The following is a 26,694-nucleotide window of genomic DNA, read 5'->3' on the forward strand; positions in this document are numbered from 1 at the left end:
ATGTAAAATATATTCTTCTATATTGAACACAAAAAGAAAAGTAGAATGTTGAGAGATAATACCAGGAAATTTACCCAAATTGAGCATAGAAAGATAAAGATAAATAACAAAGAGCAGTTCAGAAACCCAGGATAGAGAGGCTCCAGCATATGTTTAACAGAAGTCTGGAGTAAGAGAATAGAAAAAATGAGGAGAGCAATAGTTGAAGAAATGTTGGCTGAGAATTTATCCTTATATTGAAATGCACACCAAATATTGAGCAGGATAACTTAAAATAAATCATTCCTAGGCACATCTTTATGAAACTGAAAAAAATCAGGGATAAAAAGAAAAAAATTATAGCTGTGTAAGAGGCAAGACAGATTTCCTGCAACAGAAAGATGTTAGATCAACAGTGAACCACTCATCAACAATATCAGAAGCCAGAAGACTTCTAATGGAATAAGCAACCACCCGTTCAGAATTCTTCGCACAGCTAAACTACCATTTATGAGTCAGAGCAAAATAAAGGCTTTTTCAGATTTACAAAGTCTAAGGGTATGTGCCATTCACAATCCTCATGGGAAAGACTACCAAAGGACTTACTTCAGCAAGAAGAAAAGTGAACCCAAAGGGATGCAAGGCGGTATGAACAAAGAAACAGAGCCCAAAATAGGGAAAATGCACTGGTAGATTAACTGTTGACTGTAAGTTTGGGCCAGAAGTTACCTGAAGATGCATAAGATAAAGAGGAAATGTTGAAACATGAGCCAAAACAAAGAAATAATTCACCAGCATTAATAAGAAAGCAATTGGTCTGCCCTAGATTCTCTTTGCTCAGCCATTCAGCAGAGGAGGAAGGAGTAACTTGCAATCTATTGATTGCCTTATACTCCAGTCTTATTCCAAGAAAGATTTAGGTTAGCTAACCTTCAGCTATTCCTGGTCTATCCTTCATTTTCAGATCCAGGAACTTCCTAAGGGAGTCATTGGCAGCCTTTTGATTGAACCTTTGGCACTAGTCCCAGGGAGGGCTCTCCATGTTAAAATGAATCATGGGATGTGGGTTTTTTAAGCAATCCAGTCCCTCAAGTCTTCCAAACATAGTAAAGGCTTTTAGAAAAACTCAAACTCAAAGGAAGAAGAAACATGGGACCTATGAAATAATTCTGCAGCACTAAAGAATATGTAAGACCTCAAGGGAAACTCTTCCTCCTCAAGTAGGTAAACTTGAAGATAAAGCTGCTTTATATTTCCAATGACGTAAAAGAATTCATTACATCAATCAATGAACAGGTCAGCATAAAAAGAATGCAACAAAATTATACCCATAACAGTTGAAATTTGGTCTTCATTAAAAGTAATAAAAGCAGAATGAAAACTAGAGAGAATCTATTCATTCAAATAGATGATAATGTCAAGAATGATACACCAAATACAGAATCAATATAAAATATTTTAAATGAAACAAAAAAGACAAGAGATATTAAAAACAGAACACAGATCTGATAGCCAAACTATGAAAAAAATGTTCCTGATAAAGAATGAACAGCTGGTTAAGAATTGATTATCAAAGCTCAATTTGGATATATCAAAGCAGAATTTGGAGGGAAAAAAACCTGACATTGGAAATCAAGAGGACTCCCTGGATTATCCCAGATAGGAGCAATAAAAAGGAAACAATATTAACACACATCCTCATGTATTCTTAAACCTCAAAGGAAAGAATACACCTACTATCTGATAATCAGTAATCAGGTCTTTGTGAAATCTCCTACCCTGCAATGTGAGCTGGACCTAGGGACACTCTTCTAACAAAGTAGAGAGGAAGTAATGGGATGTCACTGCCAAGATTAGGTTACAAAAAGATTCTGGCTTCCACCTTGCTCACCATTTCTTGTTCTCTCTTGCTTGCTCTACCATGTTGTTGTAAGCAGCCCTATAGAAAGACCCAAGTAGCGAGAAACTGATAACTCTGGCAAACAGCCAGCCAGGATCTGGCGCCTGCCAAAAGTCACATGAGTGAGCTTGGAAGTTGATCTTCTGAGGTCTACCAACAGCCACATGGGTGAGTGAGAAGCAAATGCTCTCCCAGCTAAGCCTTGGGATGACTGCAGCCACAGTCAACACCTTGACTGCAGTCTTGTTAGAGACTCTGGGCCAGAGGTCCTAGCTAAGCCATGTCCTATGTCCTATGAGACAACAAATGTCTGTTATTTTAAGCCACTAAATTTTAGGATAATTTGTTACACGGCAATATATAACTATCATACCTATTGTCTGATTATATTTTATTTTTTAATTAATTTATTTTTGGCTACGTTGGGTCTTTGTTGCTGCACGTGAACTTTCTCTAGTTGCGGCGAGCAGGGGATACTCTTCGTTGCTGTGCGCGGGCTTCTCATTGCGGTGGCTTCTCTTGTTGTGGAGCACGGGCTCTAAGGATGTGGGCTTTAGTAGTTGTAGCACACAGGCTCAGTAGTTGTGGCACACGGGCTTAGTTGCTCCACGGCATGTGGGATCTTCCCAGACCAGGGATCGAACCTGTGTCCCCTGTATTGGCAGGCGGATTCTTAACCACTGCGCCACCAGGGAAGTCCTGTATTGTCTGATTATATTTTAGATTTTAGAAGAATGGGAAGAGGAAGAGAAAGAAGAGGGAAGTGCAAGAGGGCATAATTCTTTTTTCCATCAAAGGGAGTCAAAAGATACGAGCTTTGATTAAGTACAGAACAAAAAATTTATAAAATGTTTCAAGAAAATTATTACTAGGATTAACAATATGGTGATTGGCTTCCAAATAGCCAAAAGTAAACAGAACATATTTTGTGTATTGAAATAGCATGAAAATAGCAAAGAAACACTGAGAAAGCGTGAAATGAAATCTCTTAAGTCAGAGCAAGTATAGCAATTAGACCAGGCACCATTTTAGAGAACAAGGAATCTCAGGCTGGTTTTAAAAAGAGAATCTAACAATATTTACTTATTTGGTAAACAAATATATCTACTGAGCCCCTACTGGGATACCTGATGAACAAGCCTGATTCAATCTCACATTAAATACAAACAAGCAATTATAACACAGGATAGTAAATGCAACAATGAGGGAAGTAAAGGACATAAGAAAAGTTGATTGATGTAACTTTTTCTACCTTAGTATTTTTAACCCCTTTTATTTTAGACAATCCACATATCAGCACCACTCTCCAAGCAGCCTTTCAAGATTCCCAAGTCCTAACCCTAAAGCACACACAGACAAATAGAAATTACATTAGCTATAATCTCTGATCATAGTGTAGTAAAGTGATAAAGCATAAAGTTTAAGACCAAAAAAGAAGGCATTAATAAACTGGAAAGCCTTACATAACATCTGGCTCAAAGAAAAATACTAATAGTACAATAAGAGATGATCCAGAAAAAAATAATTATGGATATATTGCATAAGAAAATATAGCAAATGTGGTTAATGATATATTCAGAGTTGAATTTGTAGCATGAAATGTTTTTTTAAAAGAATTTAACATTCAACTTAAAGTTCCAGATATAGAACACTAAAGGAATCCTAAGAAAAATTAGATTAAGAAAATAATAAAGATAAAACAAGGTGACTTGTTGAAGGAACAAATAAAATAGACAATATAGTGACAAATCTGATTAAGAGAAAAAAGGAAACAAAATTAGAATTGAGAAAATTGACATAACAATAGCTATATTTTAAATTATTATATAATTGCACACAATTATGTTATTTAATTTAAAATAGCAACTAGATGGATATTTCTCCCTAAAAATAAATAAAATAATTAAAAGCAGAAGAAACAGAAAACTTGAAAAGAGTAATAAAGGAAAAAATAAACTATTAAAAAAAACCTCTCTACTCCTACCAGCAGATTTCAGGAATAAGGGAATACACAGGTGAATGCTGTCAAATCTTAGAGGAACATAATTTCCACGCTAAAAAAACTTTTCCATAGCACTGGGAAAAATGGGAAGCTACCAACTGATGTTACAAAACAAACATGTCCATGGACTCCAAACTTCTTTGACTTACATACACACAATTACAGGCCAATTTCCCTTACAAATAGAGATATGAAAACCTAAAATGGAATGGAACTCCAAAGGACATTAACTCTACCATTCAGTCCCTCTACAGTCATTCACTGAACAACTATTACTGGGCAAAGATGATACATCAAGCATTATGCTGAACCCTGGGAGATACTAAATCAGTAAGATATGGTCCTTGTCATCAAGGAGCAAAGAGTCTAATTGTGGGGGGAGGAGGGGAGATATAAAAACAATTAAAATGTGTTAAATGCAAAGGAAATCTATTCTCAGAGTACAGCATGGAATAGGGACATCTAGCCCAGTGTGGAAAAGGAAAACAGAGGGCTATCAGTAAAGACTTCTTGGAGGACAGTGAGCTTAAACCAAGCCTAAAGGAAGAGTAGGAATTAGCCAACAGGGAGGTGGGGGGAGCAGTGTTCTACCTCAGCCGGTGGGGTTATTCCAGGCAAAAGAGATAGGAGTGGAGGCATGGAGACAAGCTTGCTTATAAAAAACTACTATGCACCACAATGGTCTACAGGACTAAGACGGTGCATATGGTTTTTCATACTGTATGTGTAGGGTCTAAACCAAAAGAGGCAGAGTGTGAAGTATAAACAACAGGAGGCTGAGGACAGAGACTGAGGAACATGAAAAATGCAGGTGGAGATAAAGGAGCCCATGAAGGACAGGGGAAATATCTGGTGAGAGAGGAATGAGGAGAACCAGGAGCATGAGATGCCATGGAACTCAGGGAAATTGTGGTCCACAGAGACTAATACAGCAGAGAGTGGTGTGGACAACTGAAGAATGCCCATCAGATGAGAAATCAAGGAAGCGAGCAGCAAGTGTAGCCTACTTTGAAAAGCTTGGACAAGAAGAAGAGAAAGAGTGGAGAAGGTGTGAGATCAAGGGAATGTTCTGGTTTTTTGTTTCTCAGGGTTGTTTCAGATATCTGCTGCTGCACACCAAACCACTCTAAAGGTTATGACTTAAAACAAGGACTTATTATTTCTCAGGATTCTATCAATTGATGCAGTAGCTCTCCTGCTGGTCTCTCCTTCGGTCACTCTCGGGCTATATTCAACTGGTGGGTCATGTGCTTGGGCTGGTTGGGACACTAGGCTTCTCTCTCCACATGGTCTCAGATCCTCTCTCCCAAACTGGTCAGTCACTCTACAGGGCCTCTTCCATATGGCCATTCTCTCCAGCAAGACAGTCTGGACTTCCTCACAACATGGTGGCTGGGCTCCAAAAGGGAATACAGTAAGTCCCCTACATACAAGCCTTTAAGTTGTGAACTTTCAAAGATGGGAACGTGCGTTCGCAGGTCCAATCACGTAAGTTAGTTCATGTGTCTGTCATACATTGTCACCTGCATGCATCTTCTACAACTGGTTGCACATTTGTGTACTTTACTGTACAGTACTGTATAGACTGCAGTAATACAGTATCTTTATTTCAAGCCCAGGATGTCTGGAAGCAAGTGTAAAAGCAGCGGTGATACAGATGGTACTGCTAAGAAGTGCCATCTGTTGTACTGTACTTTTCAAGGTACTGTACTGTAAGATTAAAAATGTTTTCATTATTTTTTGTTTTTTACGTATTATTTGTGTGAAAAGTATTGTAAACCTATTACAGTACAGTACTACATAGCCGATTGTGTTAGTTGGGTACCTAGGCTAATTTTGTTGGACTTAATGAACAAATTGGGCTTACAAACCCGCTCTCAGAACAGAACTCGATCGTATGTAGGGGACTTATTGTAATCTAAGAGAGATAAGCTCAGCATTGCCAAGCCTCTACTTGCATCACACCTGCTAATGACCTTTTAGCCAAAGCAAACTACATGGTCAAGCCTAGAGTCCACGTGGGAGGGGACTACAAGAGGGTGTGAATACTGGGAGACTTGGAAGGACAAATCTATCGATATAACAGTTCACTGTAATGGTGTTTCTTTTCCCCTTAAAATGGGAGAGAGTTTAAAATGTTTATAGCCTGGGCCCAAAAGAACTAACTGAATGGGAGACATTGAAGATACAATAAAGAGAGATTATCACTAATAGAACCCCAGCGGGTGTACTTGGTGGGGGAAGGAAGAGGAACAGCATCCTCTGAGACTGGAGGAGGTGAGATTTAAAACAGGTGTTTAGGACTTCCCTGGCAGTCCAGTGGTTAGGATGCCACATTTCCACTGCAGGGAGCATGGGTTCCATCCCAGGTTGGAGAACTAAGATCTCACATGCTGCATGGTGCAGCCAAAAAAAGAGAGAAAAAGAGAAGAAACAATTAAAAATTAAAAAATAAAATAAAACAGGTGTTTAAATATATTTTGGTTAAATCACTGAGGGGAAAAAAAGGGGAGTTGTCCACGGAAATGTGGCACTTGGGTAGAGACTTGTAACACTTGTAACACCAACCCCACCATCATTTTGCTCCTCCATCAACGCTCAGTCTGCATGTTGAAGCTGAGGAGGCTGATTATAATATTGATCCAGGGGGGTTTTTTTAAAGAGGAATTTTATTTTATTTTATTTTTGGCCGCGCTGTGTGGCACGTGGGATCTTAGCTCCCTGACCAGGGATGGAACCCATGCACCCTGCAGTGGAAGCTCCCGAGTCTTAACCACTGGACCACCAGAGAGGTCCCCTGACCCAGGTTTAGAATTTGGTTGTTGGATGCTGCAAAAGGATAGTGGTGCCATGGAATTATGGATTACTGGAGAGGGTAATTTGAATAATAGAAATGGGGTTTTTACTCCACAGGTAAGAGACAGAGGCCAGGAAGAGACTGATAGAGGAAATAGAAGAGTCAGGAAACTAGAGGTCTTTATAAGTTCAAAATACACTGAAGTGTGAACAAAGATGTGAGAAAGGGAAGAGAAATTGAAGGCCGAGGAGGTCCAAGAATCGTAGGGCCAGATTACTGGGTGGGCAGACCACATGAACACTGAAATCCAGGAATTAATGAAGGTCCAGTTAGGGTGGAAAGTTCTAGGCCAATCCCCAGGGTCAGCAGTGAACGATGGGAAGAGACCAGGAGGTGACAGTTCTGCTGAGGGGCTGCTCACAAGGACAGAGACTGGGTCTGTTGTGTCCTCAGGCACCAGTACAGTGCCTGACACATAGAAGGCATTCAGTATCAATAATTATTGTGCAATAAACAAATGACTTTAATCTACCTTCTTCACTTAACAGCTGAGAAAACTGAGGCTCCCAAAGCTACACAGCTAGTGTTCAGCTAGCCAATGCTTCCCACCTCCTTACAAAACCACACTAAATATGGATTTCCTTCTCAACCTTCCCAGAGGCAGCTCATGATTTTATTACTTTATTATCCCAAAACTACTGAAGCGGCATTTGTCATCCCTTGGGTGCTGGGATGGAATATCCTAAAGTTGAATGACTGAAGGGAGTGGCTAAAAACCTTCCCTGAGGCCTAGAGGGACTCACTTATTAGAAATACATCACATGCATTTTCAAGCCACATTCAAGGAAGCTGGTTCTGTAACCATATCCTCGCCAGTTTTCCAACATTTCATTGTTCTCTTGTCTTCAGGTGCTGTGGCCCCATTTTCTTAACTAAGATTCAGAAAATCAGGAAGTCACACACACGCACCATAGCTGTCCACCCACAGTCACCATAGATTTTTCCATAGACTCTACAGGCTTAAAGAAATTAATTAGCCTTCAGCTGAGTAGGTCTGGGCTGTTAAAGCCTTCCCGGCTCTTATCTTTAAAGAAAAATGAGAACATCTCCCCAAAAGGCTATTGTCCATTATGGAATCCAACTGAAGAAGAAGGAGGGTGGTGACATGTTCCTCTTTCCCACTGGACCAAAATTTCAAAGCTTCAAATGTGTGGTAAATCTAACCAAAGATAAAGATTTGCAGGTGTTTTTTGCATAAAAGCAAGCAGGGCAGATGTATCTGAAACGTGTTTCTAACCAAATGGGACATCTGCAATCCATTAGGGGTGTCCTGAAGAGAGAAAGTGAGAGGGGAGGTTCAGGCAGAAAGCCTGCTCTGCAGAAACACAAGCATGAGGACGTGTGTGGACCCTTCTGTCAGGATCTGAGGACGCCGAGGTTCTATAACAGGTTACCTTTTCAGGGGTAAATTTACATCTCTACCCAGTAAACCAGTTCCTCTTTTTCCTTTCCTTCCATCACGTTATCTCTGAAATGTCAGTGCCTCCTCTTTACTCAAGTACACCTACATGTTTTAGTATTTAAGACTTGGCAGCCACCTCAGATAAAAAGAACATTCCCCTCTTGGAGCGTGTGGACCTTCCTTTCCCAGCACTCACGAGAGCAATCGGTGTCCTGACTCGGCTTCTTACATTCCCACAGAACAAAGCAAAATTGTCACCATGGCATTACTTGCAGGTTACTCACTGGCTGTTATGTGCTCTGTTTCAGACTCCCAAGAAAACCACTAACTTTTATTAGAAGGTGTGTAACAAAGGCTGTTGCAAAATACTCACGGCTGTGAAAATGATTCTGAGGTGTGTGAATCCCAGAATGGACGTTATGAAGGTCAGTAGATTTTAATATATAGGATCTATGCCCAGAGCTTGCTTTTGGTCTCCCTTTGAAGTCTTAGATTGAGCTTCAGTGGCTGGTCCAAACTGAGCATAACATGTAACTGGCATGCTCCTTACATGAGTTCCTTCATAAACATACAGGTCTATTTTCCTGTGTAATGTCTCTTACTTACTGACTCACCTTTTGATAAACCATTAGTACCGGGGCATTCTGTTAATTACTAAACTCCTGGTAACAGACAAAACTGGCCTGTTAAAACTTGTGTTGTAACTTGAGGATTTAAAGCCACACCTCTGGGAAACGTCAGTATCAAAACTGATTTGGTGTCAGACACAAGGTGTTAGAAGCCACAGTTTGACAAAGTGGATTCCCAAGTGCAGTTGGCAATTACATTTTTAGAAGACTTCAATTATGCCATTTACAAGAAGGCACTTTTAAGAAGCTACAAGTCAGGAGTGTGTTTTTAAATCTCTTCATATATACATTTATAGGTAAGCCCATATTTAAGAAGCACCGACTGCATACAGAAGAGTACTGTTCTAGAACAGTAAAAGTCAACAGTCCCTACCCTCTGAATCTCAAAAGCCAAGAAGAAAAGCCTCTTCAAAAATTAAACTATGTGGGGACTTCCCTCGTGGTCCAGTGGCTAAGACTCTGCACTCCCAATGCAGGGGGCCAGGGTTCGGTCCCTGGTCAGGGAACTAGATCCCACATACATGTCTCAACTAACAGTTCGCATGTCACAACTAAAGATTCCTCATGCTGCAACAAAGATCCTGTGTGCCACAACTAAGACCTGGCACAGCCTAAATAAATAAATAAATATTTAAATTAAAAAAATAATTAAAGTATGTGGTCAGTGTATTTCTGGAAAATATTTTACTTAAGATCAAGGAGATAATCATGACTACAGCATCAATGTGCTTTAATTAGAAGGATCTCCTCACTTGCCCAGGGTCTGTGGATTGAGGGCCTGTGTTCGGAGATTCTCTCCTAATCGTCTATCACCAAGGTCATCTAAGAGTGAAAGAATGAACAAAGACTGTTATCAACATAGGGCACTTGGTATTTCATTTATCCTTTATCCCAGAATAATCTTCCAGTAAAACTGAATGTAATACCGCGGAGCAACTAGATCCGTGCGCCACAACTTCTGAAGCCCACGCACCTAGAGCCTGTGCTCCGCAACAAGAGAAGCCACTGCAATGAGCAGCCCTCGCACCGCCACGAAGAGTAGCCCCCGTTCGCCACAACTAAGAAAGCCTGTGCACAGCAACAAAGACCCAACACAGCCAAAAATAAATTAATTAAATAAATAAATAAATTTATTTTAAAAAATCTATATCAGCTAAGAAGCTTTCCATTGAAAATAAGGGGGAAAAAATCTCAAATTGGCTTAAATGATAAAAGTGATTTAATTGTTCACAAATCTAAGAAGGCTGAAGGCTTCACGCATGGTTTGATCAAAGCTGCAGCTGAATTTCCCTACAATTCTCTCAACTCTACTCAAGCTGCAGGTAACATCGGGGATTACATGTCTCCTTCTTCATGCCTATGGGGAAAGAAGAACTTGGCTTCCCATGACCATCAAACCAAAGTCCTGAGCTTTGAGCTCATTGGACTACCCTGGAACCAATCCCTGGGACCAGGAAAAACCCTGTGATTGGGTCACCTGAACCAATTACCTGTGGGATTGGGGTTGGGTACCCACCCAGAAGAAACGGCTGCGACATGGTTTAGAAGGAATGAAATGGAGGTTGAGGAGGCAATCACAGCGTAGTATCTGCTGCAATCCTTTTTCATGCCTAGACTCTGGATTACTAATTAATTTTTATTCAGTATCAGAAATGAGGGCTGTAAAGAGGAATCTATTTCCTCTAAATTTGATAAATCAAATTTAAAGGTGGTTTTATTTTTTCAAAATCATAAAATGCATAACTGTTTGTGTTTTCATAGCTCTCTTTTCCCTTAAGAATACACTGAAACTCCCAAAGAAATATTTTAGAAGTTTGCTATCAGTTAGTAATTGAGAATGATTTAAAGTCCATCCTATAGTCCATCTTCCCTAACCCTTTCTTCCCTATTTCCAAAAGCAATATGACCTAGCTTGGAATTCTCAGTTATAGTAACCCAAATATTTTCTCCTTCAACTTGAATAATAGGTTGTTAAATTTGCAGAAGATGCCATGTTCCAAGGTATAATGAACCTTAAAAGTTTTCTTCTGACACATGTTCACCCGCCTCCCAAAACTGTCCTGTCCTGATAAAATCCACTCCAAATTCATCAACTCAATATGCAAAGTGCCAGTCTAAGGGATTTTCAACAAGTATTTCTTCTACACTTTACATAGAAATAGAGCTCCTTGAGTTCAGAGTTGCAATTGTAGTACTAAATAAAGTGTCCAGGGAGGAGTCCACCTGTGATATTGTCTTTCCACTGCCTTGGTGAAGAGAGGATGAGCTGTTTGGAAGGCAGGCCACAGCCTTCTCATGACTGTCATTGATTGTTTAAAGGCCATGGAGGACAGAATAAATGAGAAGCTAACTTCACACATCCCAGACATATCAAAACAATGGTAGCCAAACTTGCAGTGTTTTCTCCAAGCATTACACTTGAAAGAACCATCATAAGCCTTCAATTTGTCCGCATCAGAAATGAATATTCTTTCCTGATTGCAGAGGGTGTCATGGATGCTCGCAAACTGCATCACTGTCAGACGCACACAGGGAAGCAGTTTAGAATCAGGCCTGGGTTTGCAGGTTGGAATTTACAACAGTATTTATCACTCTTCCTTACTGACATCCCTCTCCTTGAGATCCGGCAGTCTTGGCTACCAAAACTCCAAATGCAAGACACAGTGCATTCCCCTTGGGGTAGCAGGACCTTCAGGGCATTTTGGTCTCCTCAATCCCTGACCTTGTGTGAGAGGTGGAGAAACAGGAACAGTTTTCTGCCACCAAAACCCTGTGCCACCTCCGGAATGGCCTCATCTCCTTCCTCTCAATAGGGAGCAGCCCAGGGGCTAGAGGGAAGAAGTTGCGACACCTGGGCCAGGCCTGTGGCAGGCCAGCCTGTCCCCCAGCAGGCAGCTGGGGAATGGGGGGCGTGTGCAGCTTGGCCTCAACGTGGCTTAGTCAGGCTCCAATGCTGAGCTGAGCAGCAGATGTGCCCAGACCTGCCAGGTGTCTGTGTCTGGGCTGGGAGGGGATGGAACAAATGTGACTCTTGTCTTCCAGTGTTTGCCGGCACCGTCCTCAGAGGAATGTGGAAGACTCCAAGTGAGGCCACCTCAGAAGACTTTCGACAGAGCCACAGCTCTCTGCCCACGCTGCCATGTCAAAAGCCTTTCCCTGTCCTGCCCCTTTGGCCCTCAACACAGTCCTCCTGCCAACTGCCCCAGGGCTAGCTCCTCCTCCGGGCCACTGGTAAGCTCAGGAGGGAGACAGCTACCCACCTGCCCTGCTGTAATACGCTGTTCCCATCAGTGGTGCCCAAACCTCCATAGGTAAAGGTGGGTTTTTTTTTCCCTTTTTAACACTATGATCCCATGATTAAAAATACCCTTTTTTAATTAAAAAAATTTTTTTTCAAGTTCATTTGTGCCCACTGGGGAAAATTTTTCTTGTGAGAATTAGTTTCCCAACAAGAGGCTATTCTGAATTTCACAGAACTATTAACAACTAGACGGAGACTTATCAGGGTATAAATATTATAGATGTTTACCAGCCCATCAGTGGGCTCTGAATCCAACACACAAAGGTTGTTAGTCGTCTCTGTGTGGCTTCTGAGAATTCTATTTAACGGTTAGGCGGGCTGTGAGCCATTCGCCACCAGGAGTCATATTCACTCTACAAATGTTTACTGCACACCTACTATATACTACAAGCCCAGGCCTCAAGAAGACATCCCTGTATACAGCAGAGGGTGCAAATGAACAGCACATAGGCCAGATTCAGCCCCAAAACATATTTTGTTTGACTCACACCATATTTATCAAAAATTTGAATTAGTTGCCAACTTTTAAATATCAGAATATTTCCAGCTTCTCTTGCAAACTCAGGAAATCTGGCAAAAGTGAGCCCACATTCCCAGCTGATGACAAGCAGAACAACAACTGATCACCTCACCCATGCACTGGCTCTCAGTTCACACAACACCCACCTGCCCTGCTTCCCCTGACTCAACCTGCCCCACCCCTCGGTATACACCAGTGGGTCTCAGGATGGGCAATCTCAGCACACCCACCTCAGGAAAGGCCTCACTCAGGGAGACAGCAACCCAACCAAGTCTCTCTTCTAAGAAGAGCTGCTTCATGCCTCCATAAGAACAGGTCACAGGGATTTTCTTATTTTGTGCCTTCTCGACTTTTACCCTCTTTAATAAAGGTTTTTTTAATTCCTGGTATCAGTGAAGACATTCTGTTTTTCGTGCTTGCTACAACAGAAAATTGGACACAAAAGAAAAATGGCAAGGTGGAAGCACAGAAGCACATAGAAGCAAAAAGGGAGGACTGTGAGAACAGGGTAGGCCCTCAGGATGCCCCACTTGCCAGATAAAGAAGCTGAGGCCTAGAGACAGGAAAGTCATGCCCAGGCCCCATTACTGACCAGTAGGAGAACAGAAGTGTGATCTGGATGATCTTTACCCAGCCGGTGCCACATTGTTTTGTATATTCAAGGATGGTTCCTCCGTCCCAGGTTCTGCTTACACGTTTCCAAGGAGTGGCAGAGAAGCCCATCAAATCTGGGAATAAATATGAGGACTGATTTCAGGAGTCACATTTATTAGGTATATGATTCTAAATGAACCTGCAGAAGATTAATTAGCAATTTTCATCTAGTCCTACTGATTCCATACATGGGGGTCCAAACTGTCATATTTGAAGAAATGTGTATGTGGATCCCAATGGTGCGTCTTGGGAGAGGTGGCCTATTTTCACGTTTTCAAATTGTGTATTGCTAAAAATCCTCCTTGTCTGTAACCAGAAACAGAGTTAAACAGGTTGATCATGATATTTGTTGCTAGTGAAAAGTTTTACTAAAATATAATTCAGTTGCCACACAAAGGTACTGACAAAAACCATCAATCAGACAGATTAAAGGTATTTAAGTGGGCCACTGTCTGGGTCTTAGACATTTCAGTGTATTTATAATAAGCATATACGGCCATTCAATAATACTGCAACCAAGGACTCCTCTGGTAACAAATTTAAATTAATTACAAAATCAGTTTTATGTGCAGGAGAAAGGAAGGAGACCAGCGTTTGCAGAACAGAAACTATCTGATTTAGCTCTACCAATCTAGCCAGAAACAGGGCTTCATACCTACTTTTAAAGATGAGGACAGTATGAGGCCTAGAAAGCTGACTTTCTCAGTTTCCAATTGCGCGAACCAGCTACACCCAAGCCATTCTAACTTCAAAACCTGAGCTTTGTCTGCTGCAGCAACTCATAACACAGAAGCCACTAAGATGAGTAATGACCAAAGAAGTTAAGACAAGGACACATCACAACCAGGCTAGAGAATGTAATAAACACAATTAGAGAGGCAGATACAAGTGCTCGGGGGTCAGAAGAGGACAAAAGCACACAGAGTGGAGGGTTGGTGGATCAGGGAGGGCTTCTGAGAAGCAGTGACGTTTGAGAAAGGTCTTGAAGGATGCACTGTGTTACAACAAGCAGAGAAGAGCAGCAGGGAGAAAGGTCGAAATGTTGGGAGTGGGAAGGAGGAGGACACAAACGGAAGGTAAGCAGTTTAGGTTTGGAATTCACAAAGCAAAGCTTCATAATAAAGTCAGCCATGTGAGAAAATGAATCTTGCCACCACCAGTTAAGGCAGGGAGAGCAGAGTCCATCACATGAGGCCAGGCAACCTCATACCTGCAAGGAAGGGCACCACACTGCAGACCCAGGACATGGCCAGAACGCCAGCTATGTGTGTCCAGCCTGCGGAGCACAGGCAGCAGGGGCTCTCTGGACCCTATGAAGCCCAGATACTTTCTTCCACAAGCACCATGGTCGCTCCTTTCCCTCCTCTTCCATTCAGAGGCCTGCGCCATTCAGAGCCAGGACCAGTACCCTCCGTCTGAATGAGTGCAACTCGCTTCTTTTCCCCTTTCATCTCACATCTTTTTCCACAATGGGCAAGGGTTTTGTTTCCCTCCAAGGACCTCCACTAGCAGCAAGGTAGGTGGGTTAACTTGGGGGAGAAGGAAGTAGGATTCCCCCAAATCCAGCCTTCAGAGAATCCTTTTAGGGACCTGAAAAGGGAGAGAAGGCCTGACTCTCCTCAGGTTCTGTGTCTGCCCCAGGGCGGGGCAGAAGAAAAGCTGGGTCCTGCTTCAGCAGCTGTGGGCCATCTCTGTCAGCTCCTAGGGGTGAAGCATCCCCTGTCCCCAGGACAGGAAACCGGTTCTCCCGGCAGGCCCCCTCCCCATCTGCTCATGGCGGCCAAGCTCCTGTTTGGTTTTCCAGGGCATTTAATTACATTTCGTCCTTACTGCTCAATAGGAGAGGTGAAAACTTAATCCCATTTTACAACGGAAGCAATTGAGGCTCAGGGAGCAAAGACTTGTCCCATGAAAGTGGTAAAGCTGAAGACTATAACTCCTTATACCACAGAAGGGAAGCGGGGATGCCTGTTGGAGTTCGTAATAAAACTTCCTGGCGCCCCTCTTTCTCCACATCCTGGGACACGTCCCCAAACTTCCTCTGGAAATAAAGTTTCTAGTGACGAGGGTGGCACAGCCCTCTTCTTGGCCGCGGTGGGACCCGAGGGCGCCCCGGAGCAGGCAGGGCAGCAGAATCATCCCCGACATGGGAGCCAGAGAACTTCAGAGCATTTCGCCCTTCCCCGGGACAGGCAAACACCGACACGTCTGTATCTTTACCGACAAGTGCCTTCAAGCCCGGCGGGGGCAGACACCTCCTCGCCGGCCGCCGGCTAGGTCTCCGCTGTCTGCGGGGGCCACGGCCTCGCATCAGCTGCATCGATTTAGCGCGTTAGTGGGCCGCGGGAGCAGGAGGCGGCTTCCCGTGCGGCGCAGCAGCGCCCGAGCCTCGGGCGACTCTGCAGCCCAGGAGAAGGGGGAGGGGAGAGGAGGAGGGGCGCCCCCCCCGGGGCGCAGGGGGCGGGCGTGCGGGCACACGCGGTGCGCGGCGCTCCGGAGGGCGGGGGCGGCCACTGCGTCGCGCGGCCTGGGAGCACGGGAAGCCGCCCACTTCTCCGCGGTGGGCCCCGACGGCCAGAGCTTGGATGCGGCGGCGCCCGCCGAGCCGAGGCGGACGCGGGGTGGCCCAAGCCGGGGACACGCGTCGGTAGCCACGGCACTGCAACGGCCGCAGGATGGCTGAGGTAAGCGTGGCGCCCTCCCCGGACGCGGGGCCCCCTCAGCGCGCAGGGCGGGGCGGCCGGGGACGCCGCTCGGACCCCGAGCATGTCGGTACTCGGGGGTGCGCCAGGGGCCATCTCCCCGAGGGCCACCTGCGCGGCGGCGGCGCGGTCCTTCCCCGAGACAGGGCGTGCGGGAGCGTCTCTGCGGCGGGGAGGGCCCGTGGGGGCGCCCGGACCCCTCGCCGCTCGACGTCTCGGAGCCGCCCGACGCTCTCTGGGTGAGCGACCGGGGTTGGCGGGCGGGGGCGGGACCCCGGCATCCCCGGGGCAGCCCCGGCGCGTCGAAAGTGCGGGGTCGGGAGAGACTGGGCGGCCGCCTTCCGCACTTCTTCCCGCCTCCTCAGCACCTCGGCTTTCTGTCCAAGGACATTGGGACTGTTTCAACCGCTTTTACCTCAGAATTAATTAAACAGCTGATTTTTAAAGTGGCCTTTTTTTTTTTTCTTTACCTGGATTCTGTGTCCGGAGACTTAAGCGTGCGGTAGCCTTCGGTCACTCGGAGAACTGCGGAGCCGGGCGAGGGACAGTGACGGGGCCTCCTGTCCGGGGCGGGGGGGAGGGGTTGTCTACAAATCTTTTGTACAAAACTGCAAATGAAGACGCAGACAGGTCGGGTCAGGAAGCTTCCGGGACAGGATAGATTCGAGGGTGCAAGGTCAGGTTTTTATAAAGGTTACAGCTGACCTGCCGGGTGCACGGAACAGTTCAGCGCTAGGTGTTTCCCCCCTGGTTCAGGCAGCCCCGGTCAGGCTCTAGGGTTTCCACGTCCAAGCCAGACACAGTGGGCTCTGGCTACTTGGGGACGGGCAGCCTTTAGGTGACAGGGCTGGACCGGGCTGCGGAGCCGGCGGCGGTGCCCCCGCCGCACTCGACATCGCCTGCAAGCGCCGGGGCGGCCGGTCCCGCGTCGCGGGTGTTGAACCCCGGCCGTACTCGGCTTCCCGGCCCCGGGGGCGCCGCGCTCCCTCGCCACCCGAGCGCCCAGGCGGGTCCCCGCTGCCGACTGGCGGCGGGGCAGGGGAACGGGGGTGGGGGGTGCCCGAGGGCGGAGGAGGAGGCCGCAGCGTGGTCCCCGCTGCCCCTCGGGCGCCGCTGGCCAGACCCCGAGCCCCACCGGCCGCCTGGTTTTGCAAAACCTTCTAAGGATTTGTCAGCCAGATGTGACAAGATTGTCGAGCAGAGAATGAAGGAGGAGATCTGATATTAATCAGTGCATAGCTCGGAGCCAAACTTTCTCAAATGCGGTGTAGAAACATGTTCTTCTCATTTAAGGCATCTCTTTGTGGCTGCGGGGCTGCCACCGGTCTGACTTTGACAGTTAAATGGAATGCCAACTAGCAGCCTTAATTGTATGAGTAAAGTTGTGTGTATTGTTGGGGGGAGGATCAGACACTCTAAGGTTCAGTAATGTCCCCTAGTTTTATGGCCATGCTCACCGCAGCCCTCTGAAGACAGGGCATTTAAATCGGGCCAGACGCGCCTGGTCCCAGCCAGGCCTCTGCTGTTAACACTTAAGGGGCCTAAAAGAGGCCCCATTGGTGTCCTGGGAAGCCCTGTCAGTGTGTGTGTGTGTGTGTGTGTGTGTGTGTGTGTGTGTGTGTGTGTGTGTGTCCCATAGAGTAGATCTAGCAAGAATTTTTTTTTAATATATTCTTCTCATCGAAGCAACAAAGATTTTGGTTGGAGAGTAAGTGAATTGAAAAACAGCATTTAGCATATCTTTTTTTTTTTCTGGTGTCCTTTTATTCCTTGCTGTTTTAATTTGATATTGGATTCCATGGGATCTTTTCATAAGATTTCTTAGATTGCTTTTTGCAAATACATGCTTACGTGTTAAAACTTGTTCAGTGATAAATATACTGGCTTCTCAGCTGTCCCCAAATCTGTTGATATATATTACTAAAATTTCATTAAAATTGAATACGTCAAAATAAAAATTTTGTGCATGATGTAAAAGAGCATTACTTCAGTTGTTACAGATTGTCCAGGATTTGATTTTTGCTTTAAATAGGTGTAAAAAGATAGCCACAACTTTTGCTAAAATAAATTTTGATAAATATCTTTATCTTTTTTGTCATACCTAAAAGAATAAGATGTGAGTCATTATTTGATTTCTCATCTAAAAAGTTTGCTAACTTTAATTTCCCCAAGAAAGTGTTACTGTTTCAACTCAACTGTTGGTTGAACATGTTCTGTTATAGAAGAGGTGGTGAAATCTTAGAACAAGTACTGCTCATACTCTGGGAACTCAAATATGTTCAGACATCTGCATAATTTAATTTAGAATATCACCTGTACCCATAGTTCCTATTCCCTTCAGAATAATAAGGATTTAGCGATGTGCCACTTCTTCAGTCAGACAGAGAGAGTGGTTAGTTTGAAGTGGTTATTTGGCTGTTGACATCTACTGGGATGTGGAACGATGATCTGTTTGCTCTGGTTATAATTCACACTAGAAATGTTAATGAAAATGGAGTAATTGCAGTGGAAGCATAAAGTTTACATAGAGGGTTATCTTTATTTTATTTTAATTTTTATGCCTCTCCCATGGATCAGTTAGGCCTGTGTCCCAAGCCCATGCCCATATTCTGTACCTCAGAAGCATCAGCTTGGAAAGAAGGACGAACCAACCCATTGGGTGAGAAAAGCTATATCGGTTTCCCTGTGGAACAAGTAATAATTGTCCTTTAAGCATACACTTATTATTTCTGAATGCCTATGGACAAATATAAATGGGAAAACATTTTAAAAATTTAGTTTGTCAGTAAAATTAAACCACAGCATATGGGGTGAGGGGCATAAGTGTCTTCTAGCTTCTGTGTAGGCTTTAGAAGTTATTTTGACAGTGGCCATTAAAGAGTTGCCCTGAAGGTTCCACAAGGTAAATTACTTGCAGGAGGAGCATGCTTTACCCCAGGGTGAATTTTCACCTCTACAGACGTCATTTAGAATGAGTTACTTTTGTCAGAAACAGTCCTGTTTAAAAAGAACTAGAAATATCTTAGCTAAGGTGAAATCTCAGTGCTAGAGTCAATAAATTTTCTAAATTACTTTATTCTGAGTATTCTGTAGATTTTTAAATTTTATTTATTTAGATATTTTATTTTTGATGACTTATCTGAGAGATATTAAAGCTAACTGATTCTGCACAGAAGGGGCATCTGGAAAGGGTTGTTTTTTCGGTCTTTTTTTCCCTTTTAAATCGGTTTCCACCTGAAAACCTTATTTCCTCTTATCTTGTCATTCTTTGAAGCCCTTTTTCCTAATTCTGGAAATTCCACGATTCTGGTGCAGCCCCATTTCTCTACTCAGACACACGCCTATTTTATCCAAACAGGTGGGTCTAAACAGTGCAGACCTGCTTCACCAGGTTCCAACTTGGGGCCTTCTCAAACTTCGCACAGATAAGCAAACCAGCTATCGCTGTTCCCGTCCACACATGGACTCATTATTATAAACCAGCCTAACATATCACAAGAGGACGCTGCCTTGGGGGTTGATAATTTCACTCAGCTAATGTGAGAGCAAAGAAAAATGGACAAATAAAATGTTGTGAAGGCCAGGTCCAAACAGCCTATGTGGAGGGAAGTGGTTGTCTCAGGTAAAGTTAATTCAGGCTGCTAACTTTTTTCATAGAGTTATGTTAGTTTGTCTCCTCTTACACATTATTTGTGTGATCCTTCAGTACATGCTAGCAAACATCAAAATTATTTTCCAGGTCTACATCAGCTTCCAGAAGCATTGTCCTTGCTCTGTAGCCCTCTGATTATTTCTTTCGTTATTCATTATGAGGATAAAATTTTTATACAGACAACTCTGTTTCACGATACCCCATGCTGAATGTTAAGACAGTGATCAGGATGTCATAAGTGAGTCTGATCTTTTCTTTTCAAAAATTTCAATTGGAAAATCTAGGGGTTTTTTTACACTTCATTTTTAAAATCTAGTTCTCCCTAAGTCCCTAAAAGAAATATTTGCAAAATTTTACTTAGCAATGTTCATAATGTCATTGTTATTTTACATCAGCAGCAATGGTGAAGTTACATTGTTTGTATAGTTGAAATTATCCTGAAATGTAAATGTCTTTTTTTGTTTTGGTTTTTATTTTTTTCCTTAGGCTGACTGTTGTATCCAGAAGTTCCCTACATGTACAGTTAATGTCCTTTTGTTTTTTGTTGTCAAAGTTTTCTGAAGATTACAACTGAGGTCTCTGAAACTTAGGTTATAAAGGAAAAAAATGTCTCCATATCATTTATATACCTGTATAGTTTTCTGTTGTTGTTGTTAGTTTTTTTAAGAAGAAATATTTGGTTTGGTTTCTAAGGTAGGATTCGCAGATTTTTCTACTTTTTATATTTTCTGTTTTTAGAACTAATAATTTTAAGGAAAAAGGCACAGCTGTTAAATTATTTTGGCACAGAGTTTATACTTTGATTTATAGAGATCAAAAGAACGAGTATTTTCCCCATCTCCCTCTTTGAACTAAGCAGCAAGAGAAAACACTACAAGTGCCTCATGCATACTTTCTACTAACAGGTAGACTTGGCCCAACATCTGTTCCCTGAGTTCTACCTCCCACCTGCCATTTCTCTGCCAGACCCTTCTCCACCCTCTCCGTCTTCTTTGACCGGCCTCTTTTCATCCCCATCCTTGCAGCGAGAAACCAGATTCTGTCAGTTCTCCTTTAGTGTCATTTTTATGTTGCAAATGCTACCTGCCTGGTTTCTGAGCCTTCCCAGGGTCCCCTCTTTCAACCATGCTCGTGATAAACGGTGTCTTCCCATTGTTCAGAACGCTGATGGTTCCATGAACCCAGGAGAGAGACTCATGACTGCCCATCTGGACAGCACCCCCCGCTTTTTGCCTTTCTCGGTCGGCTCTTGTTGCCCATGACAGAAATCTGTGCTCTGTGGCCCAGCCTCCTGGTCTTGACAGACATGTACAGGGTGAGCCTTCTTACGCCTAGGACTGTGGCATTTCCTACATGCATTGCTGAGAGCATGCCTGCTGCCTCCTGGAGAAAGCCTCCTCTGGGCTCTCTGAATAACACTGCTCTCTCCCTCTACGCCGTCTTACTCAAAACTAAAATTTGGGGGAGAGGTGGAGTCTTGATTTTTTTTTTTTCACTTTTTTTTGTTTGTTTGTTTGTTTTTTGCGGTACGCGGGCCTCTCACTGTTGTGGCCTCTCCCGTTGCGGAGCACAGGCTCCGGACGCGCAGGCTCAGCGGCCATGGCTCACGGGCCCAGCTGCTCCGCGGCATGTGGGATCTTCCCGGACCGGGTCACGAACCCGTGTCCCACTGCACCACCGGGGAAGCCCCTTTTTTTTCACTTTTTATTATAGAGTATTTCAAGCAAAATTGGACTAGTTTAATGAAGCTTGGTGATATGTGCTTGGGGATTCAACAATGATCAACTTTGGGCCAATCCTGTTTCGTCTGTTTTCCCTACCCATTCTCCTCACGGTCACCAACACTAAATTCCTTTGAAGCAAATCCTGAGCATTCATTCATAAATACTTTAATATGTAGCTCTAAAATAAAAAGCTCTTTTGTTAAGAGAAGCAATATACCATATAGCATCTAAAAATTAACAATAACTATGTAATGTCATTAAATTTCTAAAGTGTTCAAATTCCCTTGATTGTCCCTTTAAGTTTATATTATCATTGGTTTGTTCAAATCAGTATTCAAGTAAGGTCCATAAATTGTGTCTATTAATCTATAGGTTTACTTTTTTCCTTGCAATTTATCTGTTGAAAAATCTGGGTCATTTGTCTTGTGGAGTACTCCCCAGCCTGGATTTTGGTGGTTGTTTCCTCGTGATATCATGTAAACATTCCTCTATCCCCTAAACCAAAAGGCTTGATCTAATTCAGATTTGAACTTTTGGGGCAAGAACACCCCATATGTAGTAGTATGTATCCTCCAATGCAGAGGCAGGTGACCTAGTTGTTGTCTTTTTCATTAAGAGTTGCAGAATGCTGATATTCTAATTCTTCATTTGTTTATTTACTGGAATACTATAAAGAGAATATTTGCCTCATCAGTGATTTGGTTGCCCTGAACTACAATTGGTATGATAAAGGATACATGCTTAATTCTTTCCCTTTGTTTAACATTTTTTGGTTCCATAGCATCCTCTAAAGGGGGCCAGTGAGTTTTGCATTTGTTTTTAACTGCCTTATGAATTGCTAGATTTTAATGTAGTAAATGACTCACACTGCTTTTTAGCAAATCATATTTTCTGTTCAGCAGTTCTTTTTTAATGAAATTTTTAAAGTGTGTATTTTGTTTTGTGACTATGATACAATACAGCAATTTTTATTTATTTAATTATTTATTTATTTTTGGCTGTGTTGGGTCTTCGTTGCAGTGCGCGGGCTTCTCATTGCAGAGGCTTCTCTTATTGCGGAGCACGGGCTCTAGGTGCATGGGCTTCAGTAGTTGTGGAAGGCGGGCTCAGTACTTGTGGCACACGGGCTTAGTTGCCCCGTGTCATGTGGAATCTTCCCAGACCAGGGCTGGAACCCAGGTCCCCTGCATTGGCAGGCAGATTCTTTTTTTCTTTATTTTTTTAATTTATTTTTTTATACAGCAGGTTCTTATTAGTCATCCATTTTATACACATCAGTGTATATATGTCAATCCCAATCTCCCAATTCAGCACACCACCATCCCCACTCCACTGCGGTTTTCCCCCGCTTGGTGTCCATACATTTGTTCTCTACATCTGTGTCTCAACTTCTGCCCTGCAAACCAGTTCATCTGTACCATTTTTCTAGGTTCCACATATGTGCGTTAATATACGATATTTGTTTTTCTTTTTCTGACTTACTTCACTCTGTATAACAGTCTCTGGGTCCATCCACGTCTCAACAAATGACTCAATTTCATTCCTTTTTATGGCTGAGTAATATTCCATTTTTTATATGTACCACATCTTCTGTATCCATTCATCTGTCGATGGGCATTTAGGTTGCTTCCATGACCTGGCTATTGTAAACAGTGTTGCAATGAACATTGGGGTGCATGTGTCTTTTTGAATTATGGTTTTCTCTGGGTATATGCCCAGTAGTGGGATTGCTGGGTCATATGGTAATTCTATTTTTAGTTTTTTAAGGAACCTCCAAACTGTTCTCCATAGTGGCTGTATCAATTTACATTCCCACCAACAGTGAAAGAGGGTTCCCTTTCTCCACACCCTCTCCAGCATTTGTTGTTTGTAGATTTTCTGATGATGCCCATTCTAACTGGTGTGAGGTGATACCTCATTGTAGTTTTGATTTGCATTTCTCTAATAATTAGCGATGTTGAGCAGCTTTTCATGTGCTTCTTGGCCATCTATATGTCTTCTTTGGAGAAATGTCTATTTAGGTCTTCTGCCCATTTTTGGATTGGGTTGTTTGTTTTTTTAATATTGAGCTGCATGAGCTGTTTATATATTATATATCCTTTGTCCACTGATTCGTTTGCAAATATTTTCTCCCATTCTGAGGGTTGTCTTTTCACCTTGTTTATGGTTTCCTTTGCTTTGCAAAAGCTTTGAAGTTTCATTAGGTCCCATTTGTTTATTTTGGTTTTTGTTTCCATTACTCTAGGAGGTGGATCAAAAAAGATCTTGCTGTGATTTATGTCAAAGAGTGTTCTTCCTATGTTTTCCTCTAAGAGTTTTAGAGTGTCCAGTCTTACATTTAGGTCTCTAATCCATTTTGAGCTTATTTTTATGTATGGTGTTAGGGAGTGTTCTAATTTCATTCTTTTACATGTAGCTGTCCAGTTTTCCCAGCACCACTTTTGAAGAGACTGTCTTTTCTCCATTGTATATCCTTGCCTCCTTTGTCATAGATAAGTTGACCGTAGGTGCGTGGGTTTATCTCTGGGCTTTTTATCTTGTTCCATTGATCTGTGTTTCTGTTTTTGTGCCAGTACCAGATTGTCTTGATTACTGCAGCTTTGTAGTATAGTCTGAAGTCAGGGAGTCTGATTCCTCCAGCTCCTTTTTTTTCCCTCAAGTCTGCTTTGGCTATTCAGGGACTTCTGTGTCTCCATGCAAATTTTAAGATTTTTTGTTCTAGTTCTGTAAAAAATGCCATTGGTAATTTGATAGGGGTTGCATTGAATCTGTAGATTGCTTTGGGTACTATAGTCATTTTCACAATATTGATTCTTCCAATCCAAGAACATAGTATATCTCTCCATCTGTTGGTATCATCTTTAATTTCTTTCATCAGTGTCTTACAGTTTTCTGAGTACAGGTCTTTTACCTCCTTAGGTAGGTTTGTTCCTAGGTATTTTATTCTTTTTGTTGCAATGGTGAATGGGATTGTTTCCTTAATTTCTCTTTCTGATCTTTCGTCGTTAGTGTATAAGAATGCAAGAGATTTCTGTGCATTAATTTTGTATCCTGCAACTTTACCAAATTCATTGATTAACTCTATTAGTATTCTGGTGACATCTTTAGGATTCTCTATGTAGAGTATCATGTCAGCTGCAGACAGTGACAGTTTTACTTCTTCTTTTCCAATTTGTCTTCCTTTTATTTCTTTTTCTTCTCTGATTACCATGGCTAGGGCTTCCAAAACTATGTTGAATAATAGTGGCGAGAGTGGACATCCTTGTCTCGTTCCTGATCTTAGAGAAAATGTTTTCAGTTTTCCACCATTGAGAATGATGTTTGCTGTGGGTTCGTCGTATATGGCCTTTATTATGTTGAGGTAGGTTCCCTCTGTGCCCACTTTCTGGAGACTTTTTATCATAAATGGGTGTTGAATTTTGTCAGAAGCTTTTTCTGCATCTATTGAGATGATCATATGGTCTTTATTCTTCAGCTTGTTAATATGGTGTATCACATTGATTGATTTGCATATATTGAAGAATCCTTGCATCCCTGGGATAAATCCCACTTGGTCATGGTGTATGATCCTTTTAATGTGTTGTTGGATTCTGTTTGCTAGTATTTTGTTGAGGATTTTTTCATCTGTATTCATCAGTGATATTGGTCTGTAATTTTCTTTTTTTGTAGTATCTGTGTCTGGTTTTGGTATCAGGGTGATGGTGGCCTCATAGAATGAGTTTGGGAGTGTTTCTTCCTCTGCAATTTTTTGGAAGAGTTTGAGAAGGATGGGTGTTAGCTCTTCTCTAAATGTTTGATAGAATTCACTTGTGAAGCCATGTGGTCCTGGACTTCTGTTTGTTGGAAGATTTTTAATCACAGTTTCAATTTCATTACTTGTGATTGGTCTGTTCATATTTTCTGTTTCTTCCTGGTTCAGTCTTGGAAGGTTATACCTTTCTAAGAATTTGTCTGTTTCTTCCAGGTTGTGCATTTTATTGGCATAGAGTTGCTTGTAGTAGTCTCTTAGGATGCTTTGTATTTCTGCTGTATCTGTTGTAACTTCTCCTTTTTCATTTCTAATTTTATTGATTTGAGTCTTCTCCCTCTTTTTCTTGATGAGTCTGGCTAATGGTTAATCAATTTTGTTTATCTTCTCAAAGAACCAGCTCTTAGTTTTATTGATCTTTGCTATTGTTTTCTTTGTTTCTATTTCATTTATTTCTGTTCTCATCTTTATGATTTCTTTCTTTCTGCTAACTTTGCGTTTTGTTTCTTCTTTCTCTAGTTTCTTTAGGTGTAAGGTTAGATTGTTTATTTGAGATTTTTCTTATTTCTTGAGGTAGGCTTGTACAGCTATAAACTTCCCCCTTAGAACTGCTTTTGCTGCATCGCATAGGTTTTGGATCATTGTATTTTCATTGTCATTTGTCTCCAGGTATTTTTTGATTTCCTCTGATTTCTTCAGTGATCTTTTGGTTATTTAGTAACGTATTGTTTAACCTCCATGTGTTTTGTGTTTTTTACATTTTTTTCCCTGTAATTGATTTCTCATCTCATAGCATTGTGGTCAGAAAAGATGCTCGATATGATTTTAATTTTCTTAAATTTACTGAGGCTTCATTTGTGATCCAAGATGTGATCTATCCTGAAGAATGTTCCGTGTGTACTTGAGAAGAAAGCATAATCTGCTGTTTTTGGATGGAATGTTCTATAAATATCCATTAAATCTATCTGGTCTATTGTGTCATTTAAAGCTTCTGTTTCCTTATTTATTTTCATTTTGGATGATCTGTCCATTGGTGTAAGTGAGGTGTTAAAGTCCCCCACTATTATTGTGTTGCTGTCGATTTCCTCTTTTATAGCTGTTAGCAGTTGCCTTATGTATTGAGGTGCTCCTATGTTGGATGCATATATATTTATAATTGTTATATCTTCTTCTTGGATTGATCCCTTGATCATTATGTAGTCTTCTCTTTGTCTCTTGTAACATTCTTTATTTTAAAGTCTATTTTATCTGATATGAGTATTGCTACTCCAGCTTTCTTTTGATTTCCATTTGCATGGAATATCTTTTTCCATCCCCTCACTTTCAGTCTGTATGTGTCCCTAGGTCTGAAGTGGGTCTCTTGTAGCATATATATGGGTCTTGTTTTTGTATCCATTCAGCAAGGGCAGGCAGATTCTTAACCACTGCGCCACCAGGGAAGTCCTTGTTCAGCAATTCTTGACCAATCAAGGTGTCTGACTTTTTTCCCCCAGTGAAACCATGTGCTCCCCTAGAGCGGACACTGAGAGTTCCTCATCTTTGTATCTCCCTGAGGCTCCCCACTGTTACCTGTACATGGTAGATGCTTTAAAAACAAACAATGACCCCCACAAAAAAAACAATT

At 42.4% G+C, this 26,694-nt stretch overlaps 1 protein-coding gene across 1 annotated transcript in view; it reads left to right on the plus strand.

Moving 5' to 3' along the window:
• Window positions 1-17,206: 17,206 nt before the first annotated feature.
• BNC1 (basonuclin zinc finger protein 1) overlaps window positions 17,207-26,694 on the plus strand; it is a gene marked incomplete at both ends in the record, with an annotated part of 29,878 nt that continues 20,390 nt past the window's right edge. The window contains one exon of the mRNA XM_079700567.1: window positions 17,207-17,284. Coding sequence (XP_079556693.1) covers window positions 17,207-17,284 — 78 coding nt within the window. The remainder of the gene's footprint in view (window positions 17,285-26,694) is intronic.

Source organism: Hyperoodon ampullatus, assembly GCF_949752795.1.
Source record: "Hyperoodon ampullatus genome assembly, chromosome: 3".
Classification (NCBI taxonomy): Eukaryota; Metazoa; Chordata; class Mammalia; order Artiodactyla; family Ziphiidae; genus Hyperoodon; species Hyperoodon ampullatus.